Source organism: Macrotis lagotis, chromosome X, assembly GCF_037893015.1.
Source record: "Macrotis lagotis isolate mMagLag1 chromosome X, bilby.v1.9.chrom.fasta, whole genome shotgun sequence".
Lineage (NCBI taxonomy): Eukaryota > Metazoa > Chordata > Mammalia > Peramelemorphia > Peramelidae > Macrotis > Macrotis lagotis.
The window spans coordinates 469,314,847-469,333,140 of NC_133666.1; the positions used below are offsets into that span (position 1 = coordinate 469,314,847).

At 35.1% G+C, this 18,294-nt stretch overlaps 1 protein-coding gene across 4 annotated transcripts in view; it reads right to left on the minus strand.

Moving 5' to 3' along the window:
• The window catches only part of PIEZO2 (piezo type mechanosensitive ion channel component 2), a 532,098-nt gene that overhangs the window by 260,687 nt on the left and 253,117 nt on the right, over positions 1–18,294 (minus strand). For all 4 annotated transcript variants that reach the window (XM_074205559.1, XM_074205560.1, XM_074205561.1 and 1 more), the window contains exon 4: positions 5,731–5,773. In XM_074205559.1, coding sequence (XP_074061660.1) covers positions 5,731–5,773 — 43 coding nt within the window. The remainder of the gene's footprint in view (positions 1–5,730; positions 5,774–18,294) is intronic.

Sequence of the window (18,294 nt, forward strand, 5' to 3'; positions counted from 1 at the left end):
ATTATTCTAGAAAAACAAAGTAGGGCAAGATCACATTGAAACACTTCAGTTGTTGGAAATGGAAAGACTATCTAAATCTTCTTCATATGTAAAACAATGAATAAAATAGCACTGACATATTTTATTAACTTCATTAATTTACCCACAGATTAACCAATAAATTGCTCTCTGACTCATACTACCTGACAAAAACTAAACTTACACATTTAAACAAAACTCATAAAGATAGCATTTTATTTTTAAAATCACATTTCCTAAATATTATTACTAAATAAAAATCATGTATTATGCCACCAAAAGTATTTTTGAAAGAGTTACTTATCTGGTAATACTGTTTAATTGAAAACCATCATATTACTGATACAGAAGAGAGAAACACTAAACCCAAACATAAGGTTTTGTCAGGGAGGCTTGGTACAGAAAGGAACAACAGAAACTTCTTGATCAGTAAGTACAATCCAATCAAGAAATTCTCATCACTAAGGGCAATTCTCAAGTATGTATATGAGCATATTCAACTAAAGCCTTACTTGGATGCCTCAGTGTAATATGATTTCTTGTAGGCAATGATAATGACCACCAGCACTATTAGGATCTCCCATACTAAAAATGGTGTCAAATAAGGTGCAGTCCTTTCAGAACTAACAAAGATAAATTCAGAAAGGCTTACTAGATTAGGGATATTTTTGTGGTTACAGAAATTCATAAAACCATCTACCAAGTCATGGAGAGGCAACAATCTTCATCTTTGGAAAGTATATAGACATAGATAAAATTACAGATTGTTGAAGAACTGAAGCAACTCTTTGTAGCATTTTAAGACATTTGACTGCTATTCTACAATATATAACCTTAGATCAACAATTGCAATATTTATAGAAGAAAGCGCATTTTAGAGAATGATGAGTAAATAGAGACAGCACATACATATTATCAAGAAAAATGTAAAGAAAACTATTTCAAAACTCTGTTTTTTACATCCAAAAGGCGACAGAAATGTGCATACCCTTTGATCCAGCAATACCACTACTGGGTCTATACCCTGAAGAGATGATGAAAAAGGGTAAAAGCATCACCTGTACAAAAATATTCATAGCAGCCTTGTTTGTGGTGGCAAAGAATTGGAAATCAAGTAAATGTCCTTCATTTGGGTAATAGCTTAGCAAACTGTGGTGTATGTATGTCATGGAACACTATTGTTCTATTAGAAACCAGGAGGGATGGGAATTGAGGGAAGCCTGAAGGGACTGCATGAACTGATGCTGAGTGAGATGAGCAGAACCAGAAAAATACTGTAGATCCTAACAGCAACATCAACCTCGATGGACTCACTCATTCCAACAGTACAACAATCAGGGACAATTTGGGGCTGTCTGCATTGGAGAAAACAATCTGTATCCAGAGAAACAACTGTGGAGTTTGAACAAAGACCAAGGACTAGTTCCTTTAATTTAGAAAAAACTGATATCTTATTGTCTGGTTTTGTTATCTCTTATATTTTGTGTTTCTTCCTTAAGGATATGATTTCTCTGTCATCACGCACATTTGGATCAATGTACAACATGGGAACAATGTAAAGACTGACAAATTGCTTTCTGTGGGGGGAAGGAAGTAAGATTGGGCGGGGAAATTGTAAAACTCAAAATAAATAAAATCTTTAATTAAAAAACAACTCTGTTCTTACCCTTTTCTGTAGTGAGCTTTATGTTCCATGAAGAAAGTAATAATTGAATTGAGCTGGTTTATAATAATTAAAATGATATTCTAGGTATAATAAAATAAAGTAAAACCCCCAAACATATAAATAGGCCAGTGATGTAGAGAGTGAGCAGTAACAGATAGAAGGAAGGAAAATCATTACAATTATTTTATTATTTTAATTATATTTTATTTTTCCAATCACTGTGCTGAGTTATAAGGTTAAAGATAGTCTTTGACCTGAAGGATACTTATAAAAAAGGGAGGCATAAATTATAGTAGATAATGGTAATTAGATTTAGATAATTTGGGTTGGAAAGTAATGTGATTTGGGGGTGGAGTCAAAACTCTATCCAAACTCTCTTCCAACCTTCTTTCTGTCTCTTCTCCTTTCTTGCTTCCTTTTTTTGACTTTCTTCTTCCTATCTCTATGTTCTCCCCTCTTTCTCTTCTTGCAATCTCTCTTTTTCTCTTTCTCTCTTATTTCTCATCATCCTTCCCTCTCTCCCATATAAAAGAAGGCATTCATATAAATTCTGAACAAACATATTCAGAAAGGATTTAAGTTCAATCTATGGGACAAATATGCCTATAAGGAGAAGATGGGAGTTCTCAGACAGAAATCATAAGACCACAGATTTAGAGACAGAAGGGAACACATAGCTGTCTAGTCCAATCCCCAGAGGTTAAGTTTTCCAAAATCACACAAGTTGTAAATAGTAGAGAAGGTATTTATAACACACCAGTTATGAACAAAGCATTTCTAAAATTGCTTAGTATTTGGAAGGCACTGAGGTGAAACAAAAAAGTGATGCTGAGATAAAGCTGGTTGAATTATGCTCTCAATTATGACATAAATAGCTTAAATAACATAGATTATTTATGTCCATTTAGCCTCTCTGAGTTTGTCTATCTGTAAAATGGGAAAAAATATTTGTTGTAAAAACCTCATAGGGTAGTTGTGAAGAAAACACTCTATAATCCTCCAAAGCACTACATAAACATGTTATTATTATTTTTTACTGCAGAGCTATCTGGAAAGTACCTTATTTCAGTGAAAAACAGAATATTCAGAAAGAATAAGCCAGTCTAAATAATTGGCTAGTAATATGCTAGCAAAGTCCCTTAAGCAATTTTTCTCTAGAGATTTGTTCATGTTTATCTTACAAAAGATGTAGGATTAGTTCTCTATTTCCACTGGGAGAAAGAGCATATTTTGAAGTATTTGTAATTTCTACCATATGTCCCTGGGCACTAACTGAAACAATATACACACAAAATGTAGATTTTTCAGTGTAGTTCAGAAGAAAAATTGGATATGAATAGCTCTTTGAACCTTTTTAAAGTTGTTTTTACAACTATAACAATTACAATTCAAAGCAATTTCAATATTGGCCATTAAAAATATTTCTGGGAAGATCAGTTCAATATGTTACTCATCAAATTGCAAGGGCAAATTCTTTAAAGATTACATTTATGGTACTCTGTATTTGCCGATCTACCCAATTTGTCTTTTCAGAAGGTACTAGTATAGAAAGATGCTTTTAGCAAGACCTGTATGGTGTCAATCATTTATTTATTACATAGAAAATCTAAAAATTTTAATCATAGGAGTTCAATATGAAAATTTTTTACTGTAATAAAGCAACAACCAGAATATAAAAATTATGTCTCTGCTGGGGGGATTCATTTTTTTACAGTAATTTGGTGTTAGTTTAAATTAAAAACAAGATGACTGCATTAGTATTAAGGTTAAAGCAAACTAAGAAAAGGCTTGTAAGTAGGAAGGAAAAGGCAACTTTATATGGAGGAAGTGCTAGATATGGAATCAAGCAGACTTGAATTTAATTCTTGCTTCAAAACTTTAATGACTATGTGACTCTGGGCTCACTTACCCTCTCTGAACTTGTTTCACATGGTAGTTGTGAGGAGAATATGTATAAAATGCTATCCAAATCATAAAGAACTATATAAATTCTAATTATTATTAATAAAATATTTTATTTTGTTTTTAGACATAAAGAAAAATAGATTTTTTCTCATTTCAATCCTGAAATTCCATTCGAAAACAACATAGATTTTAAAAATATTTGTGTGTGTATATTAAATGCCTACTCTATGCCAAACACTTTACTGGAGAAAGGTAAAAGTAAAAACAGTCCCCATCCACAAAGAATTTAAATTCTAATAGACAAAACTACACACACATACACACACACACACACACACACACACACACACACACACACAGAATATATTCAAATAACTATAAAATAGTATGGGGAAGGAGGACCCTAGTACTTGAGTGAATGAGGAAAGTGTTCATGTAGATTTTACATTATAGACAGGTCTTCAAAATGGGGTATCAAGCTGGGATTGACCAAGCAGGACCAGAAAGGGAGGAGATATTAAAATGCTAAACATTTTCATGGAGACATCATTAGATCTTAAGCTTCTGACATTTAAGAAGCCAGCTCTTCTCATACCCTGATTTTTATCTTTCCTCTCTAGAGACTCTGGGGATATTACTTGGGTGAAATCAAGGATTCTCTCTGCATTTGAGTTGAGATATCCCATTCCAACTGGAAGACTTAGTCCTTCTTGAATACTTTCTGACTTATTCTAATATGTAAAATGTCTCTGTTTGCTTTTCTTAAATCAATAGGGTTACTCTTTATTTGCTATTTGTGATAATCTTTACACAACCAGTTTTGCATAAAGGAACCAAGTTGGTGATTAAGTAAAGGAAGGACTAGGAACCAGAAATGAGACTTTTGTGATAAACAAGACTGGCACTCCTAGACAAGCAATATTTTTTTTTATGGGGAGGCTAAAAAGCTTTGTCAAACTCAATAACCATAATCAAGGGAAGGATCAAATGCTCAGGTTCTCTTGTTCTGCTCAAGGTAGAAATTATAGAATGTCTTGTATAAGAATGTGCTGGAATCTAGAGATTACATTCATGTCACTCCTATGTACACTTAAATATTATGATATGAGCCTATTTTTCATTTCTCAACATGGAACATGTTAGAATAAATAGGTCTTCAAAAAGAATGATGAATCGATAAGAGATATGGTTTTAATTAATATGAAAAGAAGGTAAAAACCAATGGAATAAAATTCATTGAAGAAGGAGGAAAGGAAATAGGATTCATATTCTGGAAATTTAAGATGTCCTTAGTTTCTCTATGGAAAGAGTTCAAATTATACCATCAGAGGAAAGTTAAACAGATCAGGGTAATCATTAGTAAGTAGGAATATTGCAATTTATAAAGATGAATAAATGAACATCAAAAACCACTTAAAATAACCAATCCATAACTTTTATTTTAAACAAATCATTTCTTAATTTTATCTCCTCGCATTTTATGAATTATATTATACCACTATTTTCTTCTCTCAATTGGACATAAATTATCATTCCACTCTCACAGTGGTGTTTGGAGTCAAATCAGTCCTAGGCTTAAACACCTATTAGTTGTGAGATCATGGGTAAGTTATTTAATGTCTCAGCTCCTCAGATAACATACAAAAACTTCATATGGTAAATTACATTAGTAAAATAAACTTCCATGTGGAGAGTTCCCCCCCACACACTAAAATTACTGGAAGAGAGACAGAGATGGGGGGAGGGGGGAGGAGACAGAGTGAGAGAAGCAGACAGAGACACACAGAGAGAGGTGGGGGAGAGAGGGAGAGAGCCAGAGTAAGAAGGGAAGGAGGGAGGGAGGGAGGAAGGAAGCAAGCAAGCAAGGAAGGAAGGAAGGAAGGAAGGAAGGAAGGAAGGAAGGAAGGAAGGAAGGAGGGAGGGAGGGAGGGAGGGAAGGAAGGAAGGAAGAAGAAAGGAAGAAAAGAGAAAGGAAGGAAAGAAAGAAGAAAGAAAGAAAAAAAAGAAAATGTGGCTCAAAGCATATATAAAGGAAAGTTTTTACTCCCATAAAATAGACTATTTTTTGTCTAATTGACCAAATCAGTTCCTACATAACTCTTCAAACTTTGAAGTGGATACATCATAATTGCACTAGTTACCTTTCAAAGCCAATTTGACGAAATGTCTTCTCCCATGTTGAACCTAGGAAAAGAAGAAGAAAAACTGATTTAGGTTCCTCCAGTATGCAGTTTTTAGCTGTTTGCTCCATCATGTTAGATATTAAGGGACTTTGCTTTTTAGTTCAATAAAGAGATAATTAAGCCCTTATTACAGACACTTTAATTAGCCTGGGCAATTGCATAACAACTTTAGTTGCTAAAGCTTAGAGGAACAGCTGTAATTATTTAAAACAGTATTTAAATCACTTTAAATTAGCAACTTTTTGAAAAAAAGACAGATTGAATAACAGAAAATTGACTATAATGTAGCAATAATATTGTGGTCTTTGGAAAAAATGGAAATGGTTTAATGTCTGAATTTCTACAATGTAGTATGGCATGATGTAAAATCATGTAATAAAGATACTACCATGTTATGTCTCTTTACCCTTATTTTCCCTGATGCAAGAAATTTGGTTATGTTCAAAATTGTGTATAAATCTAATTATGGCCCAAGCAGGGTAACATGATCTGTACTATATTGTAATGATAAAAATTAAACATCTGAAAATGCAAACTCTAAATTATATAACTGAATTCTTTAAGTTTTAATTTTAAATTTAATGTAATTGCCAATATAAATTATTTAATGCTTGAGGCTAACTGAACACTGAGGAGCATTCTTTGACATTTCAACATGATCTACTTTACTACTTTAATTATTTTAATACTTCAGGTAAGCATAATTTTTTTTCTGTACTAGTACTTCCTTCACCAGTATAACACCTTCAGTGTATTGAGATGATCTTCATGAGAGTCATCCAGTCAGAATAATTGGTTATGTGATGACCAATTCTCTGATGATGCTGAAGTATTTTGAATTAAACTAGATTTTCAGATATGTGACTCAAAGGGTTTCTCTGGGCCCATAAGTATTTCCAACTTTATGTTAATTATTAGGGATGTTCTCTGTTGGAATAGCCTTCAAGAACACAGAGGCAACTCAGTATTAGAACAAAATTCTAGTAGTGGGAAGTCCTTTATATCACTGATATTGCTAATTGATGATAATATTTATTTTTTAGGCTAACTCTTCTGAATCAGGTGTTTTCCAGAGGCAATGATTGTGTTTTAAAGAACATGAATTCTCCTAACTCTAAATCTTTTTATAGGTTACTTCCTTCCCACCTTCCTCCTTGTAGAAACTTTACCTTCCTTCAAAGTTTACTTCAGGGAAGACTTAATCAGATTCCAAGACTTTCTTGTGTTTCTTTCCCCCCAATTCATAGTGCTTTCTCTCATTTTAATTTGTTTTATTAGTTGGTAATTTGCTCTCTTTATTCATGTTGCAGCCTCTCCCCCCGCACCAGTGGTACATGGGCTTCTTAAAGGTAAGAAATTTTAATTATTTTGGTCTTGACCTTAGCACTAAGTGTTTTTTTGAAGGCACTTTAAATGCCACGCTGAATTTATCAGCAGTATATGCAAATCTATAGTCCAAGAATCTTACTGTGTTTTAATGTCTATTGACTGTGTTTTTTGCCATTGGAAGATAAAATGAATTCTTAATATTATAAAGGATATTAATATGAAGTGTTCATATGATTTCATAGAATTTGACAAAATTAATTTTCCTAAAGACCTTCTTAACATGAATGTTCATGCTTGAGAGGTAGTAAATTAAACAAAATTAATATACATGTTAAAATAAGGTATAACAGAAATCTGTCTTTAAGGGTAGAATTAATGGCTCAGTAACTTTTCACCAGTTGAAATGTAATTAAAGAAATCACAGACTTCTACATTGTATTAAGTGAGATAGTTATTTAATAATTTTATCATATTGGCACTTCCTCTTTATATATACCCAGATGGCACAGCTGGATAAGAAATGATCCCATATTATTTGTGTGCTATTTAAAGCTCTGAGCACTGAAGAGATGCAAAGAGGAATAATACTAGGATCAAACCTCTGCACTCATTCTTCTATCAACTAGGAATTTGCTATTGTTTCATTTTTTTGTATAAATCTTGGCTACCAATCTTCCTGATCTCTATAATTACTCAGTATCTCCTGGACATTATGATTCACCAGAAAAAAAAATGGAAAGCATGAAATGGGGTAAGGAAATTCTAGAACTGGGGTGGGGTTGTTCTGCTTTTGGAACTTTTCTTACTTGCAGATTCCATTATCTTCTAAGGCATTCTCTCTGGGTCTCTTCTGGAAAAAGCTCAAAGGTCATGGGAAAAATTACCATTTAAGCATAATAAAAACTTGCACCTGATGCTCACAACTGCATTTGGAAGGTATTATTATCACCATTTCACAAGTTGAGGAAAGTGAGCCTCAGAAAAGCTTGCAAGGAGACAAACAACTGACAACTGTCAAAGACAGGATTTGAATAAAGACTTTTTAACTTTAATTCCAGCAATCTATCTGGACTGCAATTGCATCATGTTACCGTTTATGAATCTAAGCCATATCTAAATAAGGATTCTCTCTAAAAAGTGACTGACAAGTGGCAATTTGGTAATTTTTTTTCCTTGAAGAATGAATCCTTATTTAAGGGAACCCACTACCACTCATTCTATTTTTAAAGGGATCAAATTTCTTTGCAATTTTCTTGATATTAAATTTCTCTGCAATTTTTGTTTGCTGATCCTAGTTCTACTGAAAGTTAAACATCTCTTATAAGACCAAAATAGAATTTCTGAACACAAGTCTAAAACTTATACTTATTTACATTTAATTTATCTTCTAAGAATTAGTCCAATGTTGTTGGGTTCTGCATCTTTTGAGATAACTCTATTCCCCATTATGTCTTCTAATTGTTTATAAACCGAAAACATGTTTGCAATCTACATTTTTACCTTGTCACTGATAAAATTGTTAAAAGCATGAGACCAAGCACAGATCCATGAACTACTTTACTATGACCCCTGTACTAAACTGATATCAAAACATTAATAGCTATTCTTGGAACTGGTCATTCAACCAGTTCCAAATACACCTGATCTTATTATAATCTAATCTATCTCTTTTCACCAAGTCTACAAGGATACCATGAAAAGCTTTTCTGACATCTTAGATAAATTGAATCTATGGGGATAGCTAGGTGGTGCAATGAAGAAAGTACTGGCCCAGGAATCAGGAGGACCTGAGTTCAAATTTGACCTCAGACACTTAATAATCACCTAGCTGTGTGACCATGGGCAAGTCACTTAACCCCATTGCCTTGCAAAAATGAAAAAAAGAAAAAAAATTAAGTAAATCTATAGCCTTCCTCTGACAGTATATTGATATTATTCTTGATAAAGTCACACTAACTTTTTATGATTGCAGTTTCCCTTCCAAAAAGTTTCTTAAGTATGTCTTTAACAATATGTTTGATAATTTTGTCAAAAATAAAAGTCAATCTAATTGGCTAGTATAGTTTTTAAACTCTACTCCCTTTTCTTTTTTGAATTTGAAGAAAAAATTATAAAATTTTTTGATCCTCAGGTATCCCTACCATTCCCAGATCTTTCAAAGATCATTTATAATTGCTCAACAATCCTAGCACACAGTTCTTTCACCACCCTGGGATGTAGTTCACTTGGCCTGCAATTTAAACTCAAAAAGAATATAATCCCCCCCTTTTTCTTAAGATTCATCTTTTTAAAAACCATCCCCCCCCATGCTTTTTCTTGGCAAAATATTATTCTGTTTTTGTTTTAGGTTTATGCAAGGCAAATGGGGTTAAGTGGCTTGCCCAAGGCCACACAGCTAGGTGATTATTAAGTGTTTGAGGCTGGATTTGAACTCAGGTACTCCTGACTCCAGGCCCAGTGCTCTATCCACTGTGCCACCTAGCTGCCCCAACAAAATATTATTCTGGCAAAGAACAAAATAATAAAACAAAGCCAAATGAGCAAAAAGCCAATTTAGTATTTCTGCCTTTTGTCCATCTCCTGTTATGATTTTAACTAAGCCCATAGTCTTCTATGTTTCTCCTCTTTTTCCCAACAAATAAATCCATTTTTGCTATCCTTAGCATTTCTTATCAGCCTCAACTTATACTGAACTTGATTGTTCAGTTTTATTACCCTATTCTTGGAGGAATATTTTGTAATTTCATGTTCCTTTTACATTGCCTGATCTTTCTTGATGGTTTTCAAAGTTTCTAGGTGAGTTCCTTGTGCAACCATATTAGTTTATTCTAGCCAGTTCTTTCTCCTTAGAACTGTTTCCAATTGTTAACTGCAAATTTCATTTTTGAGAGTTTCTCATCCATGCAGGATTTTAGTTGATGGAATGTTATGTATCTTTTCACACTTTTTAAATCTTCTCTCAAAAAATCTAGGGTTCCATTCTGATTATGTTTGGATTTTCTCTTCTTTATCACAAATTTTAAGAGGTGTGATTGCTCATCCTCTCAAGGGTCCAATATAATTTTTACTTCAGAAACATTATTTTTTTTAACTCATAAAATAAGATCCAGAGTAGCAGTTTCCTTTGCTTTTTTTCAGGTTTCTGGAGGATGAAATTATCAGTAAGATGAATTACGAAATTATCAATTCTACCTTTGGATGAGAGCAGAGCTTCAGCAAACATTAGGATAATTGGAGTCTCATAATTAAAATATCAAGCTATCTTAGAAAATTTATGAAATATTTCCTATCTTTTCCTTTTTATGTTTTACTTCTTATGCCCAGGTGGTATTTATTATATTTCTATGAGACTATGGATTCAGTTTCTTCCTCCACTAAACATTAAGAATGTCTGGATATTATACTTTGGCTAGAAATTGAAATATTTTCATAATGTATTTTGACCAACTTTAAACATATTTTAGGCTACAAGCTTGCATACTGAAAAAATGCATAGCATTAATAAAGAAGTGGGTTCTTTGCTTTTCAGTCTTCTGGCACCAAATTTGCTTTTTTTAATAAAGTAAACCTCCACCCTACTAGTCATTCAGCCTGGTAACCTCAATATACATTGACACGCTCCCTCAAATTCTGTTGCATTTATTGGCATTACAAAGTTAGCACAACACAGTGGGGGAAAAAAGCCTTTAGTTTGAGTGGGAGAACCTCAGGACAAATTCTGGCTTCTTCTTCTTCTATTTTTTTTAATAGACCACATGCATAAGCTTGTGTTAGACTCTCTGGGTATTAATTTCTCCAATAAGAAGGTTGAACTGAATGACCTTCCTTCAGACTCAAAATTTATGACTCTATGATCTTACAATATCTTCCTTCCTTTCCACTCACATTGCTATCACACTAGTTGAAGTTCTCATTACTAGTGATCTAGTTCATTATATTAGCCTTAATTGGTTGCCTTGTCCCAATTTTTCCCTCCTTTAATACAACTGCAAATGTTATCTTCTTATGGCTCAGCTATCAGCATGTCATTCTCTCCTGTTCAAAAATTTTCAGTGACTTCTGAACTTTCTAAGCAAATGGTACTTGTATAGTCTCAATTTCCAACCTTTATGCAGTAGAATATGCTTTTTATTCCCTAGGTTGAAAATGGAGAGATCCAAAAAGAATTCTAGTCCCCATATACACATATGTAGAGACAGGAAATGTGTGAAGATCCTTAAAAGAATTCTGAGAAGGCACAATCAGGCAGATTAGAAGAAAACTAAAAGACAGCAGTTTGTAAAATAAATATGATTGGAAAAGGGCATGAACAGTGAAGGGTATGATATGAGCAAAAGGCTCTTGAAGAAGAATGTGGCATGTGGGATCCTTAGAATGGGTCCAGTCCAAGACTAAGGGCCATTTTACATTTTTTTATTTCTCTAAAAGATTTTCACAGTCAAAGATTTAATCAGCTAGTGACCACACTACTACTAGCTTTGTTAGTCTGGTCCTCAGATACCAGGCACAGTCTGTTTCTTGACTCATACTTGAAACATTTCCAAAGGATAGAATCTGCTGAATTGTGGGTTCTGCTGACACACAGCTTTGAAAAGTCAAGGTCATTGCTTTGACAAAATGAGGCACCAGAAGAGAAAACAGTCTATAATCAGTGTTAATTTAGGCAGGATATCGATTTTTTAGCTAAATAATCAGGTTTTATACCCTAATAAATTCATTATTAAGATTCATCAGAATGCAGGTTCATTCAATGTCTTGATAGAATTCTCTACTTTTCAAAAAATCAGAACAAATGCTAATGAATAACACCCTCCTGGTACTGTTGGATGATAGCCAGCTTAGCACTATAAAAATAAAAAATTTTTCATTGCCTGCCAGGGTTTGCCAGGTGCTTAAACATGCTAGCTGGCACATGACACTGGTCACTAAACAGTTCTCATTGAAAACATCTGGAAATTTCTCAGGACCTACATCTGTTAGGCCAGAAGTTTTATTAACATCTTTTTTTATTTTTTTATGATTGAAAGAAAAATATTTATATAGCCAATCAAAGGAGCTACATATTTACCACATATTAAACTGCTCTGTCAGATGAATAGGAGGGTTCGATATTATGCAGGAAGAGAAATAGTTTCTTTTTTCTCTTTGGACTCTCAAAATGTCATTTGCTATATATATATATTTTTCATATCACTTATATTTCCCCTATATCTCTCTATCTCTTTTCTCAAAGTATCAGTCCTTATTACAAAGAAATTTGTTAAAAGTGGAAGAAAAAAATCAGCAAGTAAATCAAAATAGCAAAAGAATATGATGGTATATGTAAAGTTCCATTCTCATGGACCCCACTCCTGTCTACCCCCTTATAAAAGAGTGAGAGGGGGGGTATTCTTGAAAATCTTAAGCTTTTTTGAGTTTTTTTAAATTCATAGGATCCTACAATTGAAGAGAATTAGCAATTTAGTTAAACACAGTACTACTGAGAATCCCTTCTGTAGTATTCCTACCAAATGATTATTCTTCTTTTCTCTAAGGATTGTCAATGATGTGGAATTTCTTACTTTTTAAGTAGCCCTTCCACTTTCAACCAGACCTACTGTGTTGATTTGAGAAAGATTTTCTTGTTATTGAACTGAAACTTGCCTCTCTGCACCCTTCATCTGCTGCTCCTAATTCTCTCCTCTTGACCCACTGAGGTCTCTTTGTATGATTGTCTTTTCATTAATTCATTCATATGACAGTGATCTCTCTTCATATGACAGTCCTTTAAATAATTGAAGGAGGGCACAGGATTTTCTTTCCTTCCCACTAAATTTCTCTTCTCTAGGTTAACAAACTCTCATTCTTGCCACTTCTCTCACATGGTCTTCGGTCTTCTGATCATCCAAGTCACTGTTCTCTGGACACAGTTCAATTTGTCAGTATTTTATTTATTCTCAATATTATTATTATTATCCCATTTATTTATTCTTATTTTGTAGAAATAATGTTTTTTTATACATTACTAAAATATTCTTGTTTAAGAGTAAACATAATAGCCCCTCCCCCCAAAAAATATGGGCCTGCGTGAGTGATAAAGTAAAGGGGAGAGAAAAAAATTAAAATTAAAAATAAAAAAATAATAATAATTGTAGGTATGGCCAGGTGGCACAGTGGACAGATCACCAGCACTGGAGCCAGGAGCACTTGAGCCCAAATCCGGCCCCATACACCCAACAATCACCCAGCTGTGTGACCCCATGCAAGCCACCGCAACCCCACTGCCCTGAAACCCCCCCCAAAGACCCCAAATAAAATAAAATAGTAATAATAATAATAGTAGGGGCAGCCAGGTGGCCAACAGAGCACCGGCCCTGGAGCCAGGAGCACCTAGGTCCAAATCCGGCCTTAGACACTAACAATCACCCAGCTGTGCAGCCCCAGGCAGACCACCCAGCCCCATTTGCCCTGCAAACCCTCCCCCCAAAATAGTAATAATAAAAAATGTGCTTCAGTCTTTGTTCCAACACTACCAGCTCTGTCGTGGGTGGATCACATTTTTTATGATAAGTCCATCACAAAAGTTACTTCCATATTTTTCCACTGTTGCCTTTGCTGATTGCAACTACATTCATACTTCTCTACTACCATGTACTATATTTTCTCTCTCCTTTCACTCTGTCTCTGCTGTAGGGTAGCTGAGTGGTGCAGCACACAGATCCCTGGCCCTGGGGCCAAGAGGACCTGAGTCCACATACTACCTCTAAGGCCCAGCATCTACTTGGCCCTATGGTCCTGGACAGGCCATCCAATCCCAGCCCCTTGCAAGAAGTAAAAAAGAAAATGTGTTATATCAGACCACTCTCCCACCATGGTCCATCTTCCCTTTATCATCCATATGCCCCCGCCTTCCCCTTTTCTGCCTTCTCTCCTTCTTACTCCAGATGTCTATACCCCATTGAGTATATCTGTTGTTTCCTCTCCTAGCCACCTCTGATGAGAGTGAAGAGTCCCTCATTCCCCCTTGCCTACCCCCCTTCCATATCATTGCAATAGTTCATTGGAATAAATAAATCCAATCTTATATGAAATCTTAGTCTTTTCCTCTTCTCTCTCCCATTACACTTCCCTTTTATCTATTGACTCCATTTTTATACCACAATATATCTTCAAATTCAGTTTTCTCCTGTGCTTCATCTATAAAAGCTCCTTCTACCTGCTCTATTAAATGAGAAGGTTCATATGAGTATTATCAGTATCATTTTTCTATACAGGAATACACGTACTTCATCATCATTAAGTCCCTCATATTTTCCCCTTCTCCTCCAATCTCCATGCTTCACCTGAGTCATGTATTTGAAGATCAAATCTTCTGTTCAACTCTGGCCATTCCAACAGGAACATCTGAAATTCCCCTGGTTCGTTGCATCTTTTTCCCTGGAAGAGGATATTCATTTTTGCTGGGTAGTTGATTCTTGGTTGCCTTCCAGGCTCTTCCGGAATATTATATTCCAAGACCTCCGAGCTTTTAATGTAATTGCTGCTAAGTCCTGTGTGATCCTGACTGTAGCTCCATGATATTTGAATTTTGTCCTTCTGGCTGCTTGTAATATTTTCTTTGACTTGGGAGTTCTGGAACTTGCTATTCCTGGGGGTTGGTTTTTTTGGGATCTCTTTCTCGGGGGTATCAGTGGATTCTCTCCATTTCTATTTTGCCCTCTGCTTCTAGGATATCAGGGCAATTTTCCTGTAGGAATTCTTTGAAAATGATGTCAAGGCTCTTTTCCTGATCATGACTTTCAGGTATTCCAATAATTTTTAAATTATCTTTCCTAAATCTGTTTTCCGTATCAGTTATTTTTTCAATGAGATGTTTCACATTTTCTTCTAATTTTTCATTCTTTTGGTTTTGAAGTATTGTGTCCTGATATCTCGTAAAATCAGCAGCCCCCCTCAGTTCCATTCTTTGTCTAAAGGATTTGTTTTCCTCAGAGAGCTTTCTTATCTTTTTCCATCTGGCCAATTCTGCTTTTTAAAGCATTCTTCTCCTCAATAGCTTTTTGAACTGTTTTATCCATCTGATCTAAGCTGGTTTTTAGCATGCTATTTTCTTCAGCATTTTTTTGGATGTCCTTGACTAAGCTGCTGACGTCTTTTTCTTGTTTTTCCTACATCTCTCTCATTTCTTTTCTCAATTTTTCTTCTATCTCCCTCACTTGATTTTCAAAGTCTTTTTTGAGCTCTGTCATAGCCTGAGCCCAGTTTCTGTTTTTCTTGGAGTCTTTGGATGCAGGAGCTTGTGCTTCCTCATCTTCAGATTAAGTGTTTTGATCCTTCTTGGGATCACAGGCAAAGTATTTCTCCATGGTGTTCCTCTTTTATCTCTGTTTACTCATTTCCCCAGCCTGTTCCTGGTTTTGGGGTGCTTCCTGACCTTTTGAGTATTAGTGGGACACCTCCACAAGGACATCAGTGTGTGAGGTTTTGTCTTCCCTCCTGGTCTGTGAATGACCACAAGTGGACCCCTCTGCCACGGGGCTGATTTGGGGGGCCCTGCTGTTCTATGGTGGGGCCTAGATTGTGATCAGGATCTGAATGTGATCACAACCTCAGAGTTCTGTTCCAGGGACAGAGGACAGAGGTTGGCAGTCTCTCTCTACTCCCTTCCCTAGGCTCAGCAGTCATGCCCTGAGGGCTACTGCTTCTATCTCCTGGATCTGGGCTGCCTTGGCCATGCCCTGAGGGCTGGGCTTCACACACTCGCTCTGACAGAGGTACCCCCACTGATCCCCCAAGTTGTGCCTGATGCTCCCCAGGGTGTAGATCAGGAAACTGTCCCTGCTGCAGTGAGCTGTGGCTCCCAGCACCCTGGGGTTGCCTCCTGGGAGGCTGAAGTTCCTTTGCTCGGTGGGCTACCCCTACAACCCTGGGGAGAGGAGCCTTTCCACTCTTTTCCAGGTTACCTTGGGTGGGAGAACTGCTTCACTGAATTCCTCTGTGGGTTCTGTCTCTCGAAAATATAGAGTTCTTAGTTTATAAGTTTTTAAAGAGAGCACCTAAGAGACAAACCTCTCTTGTTGCCATCTTGGCTCCGCTCCCAATTTGTCAGTATTTTAAAAGGCAATACCCAAGTGTCAAAAGTACAGTATAGGAAAACATCATCTTAATCTCCTTCAATTTAGGGGTGAGTAATTTAACTAAGAATAGGAACTAAAATTAACCACTGTCACTCCAAAGGTGATTTGAATAGGGAAAGTCAACCTGTTATGATAAGACCTTTTGCAGCCCTGTAGGAAGTTTTGTGCCCTCCATCAAACAAACATGAAGACAAATGAAGCTGGCTATTAAGTGTATTTTTGGTATCACAATATACTGGTATTGTGATAGCAAAAACACTGTTTTTTTTCTTTGGAAATATTATAAAGTGATCTAAACAAAAGAATAATATAAATATTTATGAGTTATAGTCAGTATAATAAAAAAGATTTTCCAAAAGATTTAGTTTATTCCTTGGAAGCTATAGGAATAGTCCAGGTGAGAGGTGACATTAGCCTAAAATAGGGTTGTGATCAGTCATGGGGACGATTATTGAATATTGTGAAAAGAGAATAAGCAAGGCTTGGAATTTAGCAAGGGACTTCATTGGAGGCTTTTCTTAATGAATCATCAGAAACCCTGCAGATTTATTCTGCAGTATGAATACCTTCTTGTATATTTCACAGCTTCACCTTCTACACTTCTGTCTTTTGCTATTCACATGATATATAGAATATCTACTTTCTATATTTGTCTTTTGTTGACTTGCATAGGATTTTAAATTTTATTCATTTTTGTTTCAGGTTCTTAGTTTACTTTTAACAGTGCTTATCCTCAAAATCAGGAGATGAAGTCTTTATATTCCTCACAAGTCCTGACTAATATGGTTATTGAATAAGAATTTCAGGTAGTGTCTTCATTACTTGCAATAGAATGAAAGGAAGCAAAGCAATAAAAGAGGAAAAAATGAGTGAGAGAAATGGAGAAAGAAAGAGGTAGAGAAAATGGAGGAGGAGGAGAGACAGAGACAAAGAAAGTGAGGGAAAGAGACAGAGAAAGAAGAGAGTGAAACAGACTGAAACAAAGTCATAAAAATCTGCAGTGATGAGGTTTGTTTCCTCTTTTCTACTAAATACTACCTAAATGAAACAATTCAGTGTCATACTGATCAAATACATTTTATGGAACTCAAAAAAATTAATATAATCAGTCTGGAAGAACAAAAGGTCAAGAATATCAAGGGAATAAATAACAAAATAGTGTAGGAAGGGTGACCTAGCAGTGCCAGATTTCAAATTATATTATAAGGTGATATTCATCAAAATAAAACAATACTGACTAAGAAATAGAGTGTTAGATCAGGGAGAAAAATTAGGTACATGATACAAAAGAGTATATGACCATAGTAATTTAGTGTTTGATAAATCCAAAGATCCAAGCTTTAAGGGTAAGAACATGCTGTCTCTTTTGCTATCTGATTTGTTTGGGCTATACTCAGTTTATATCAAGTAATTCTTTTCCTTTTAGATTTTTTTGAATTCATGTAATCTTCTTTTAAGAAAGAGAAGGCACATTAAGACTAAAACTTGGGAATATTTTTCATTTTTAGCTTGATTTCTAGAATCAAGTACTTGCCAAACACTATTACTAATCTCAGATTGTTATGGTTTTAACCCTAAAAAAAAGGACAAAATAAAAAAACCTGGCAGATGTTAACTTGAATAGAATATCAGGAAATCATGTCATCTCTAATTTTGCCAAAAGAGTAAAGCTACTGTTCTCTTCTTCCCAGTCCCAAGGGGTGGGAATAATAGAATAAGACCAAAAAAAAAATGAAAGGCATGTCTAGTTTAAATTACTGGTTTAAAGTAAGTGGACAGGTTACAATTATGCTAGCCTAAAGTTATCAAATAAACTATTTTAGGCACTTTTCCTTTTGCCAATCAAGGCATCATTTATTTTTTCTTACTATTTGAGTAGAGTTGTACATATTCCATTTTGCTTCTATGCAATGCTAAGCAGCAAGGCAATGGAAGATACCTCTTTTAGAGGGGTAACATTTTGTCTCAGCTTTTATTTATGACTTTTAAATATTCAAAGCTCAAATAATAAAACTAGATGGAGAAATCGCAGAACTCAAATGAGTAAATCGAGGACTGGGGAGGTCAAGTGACTTGT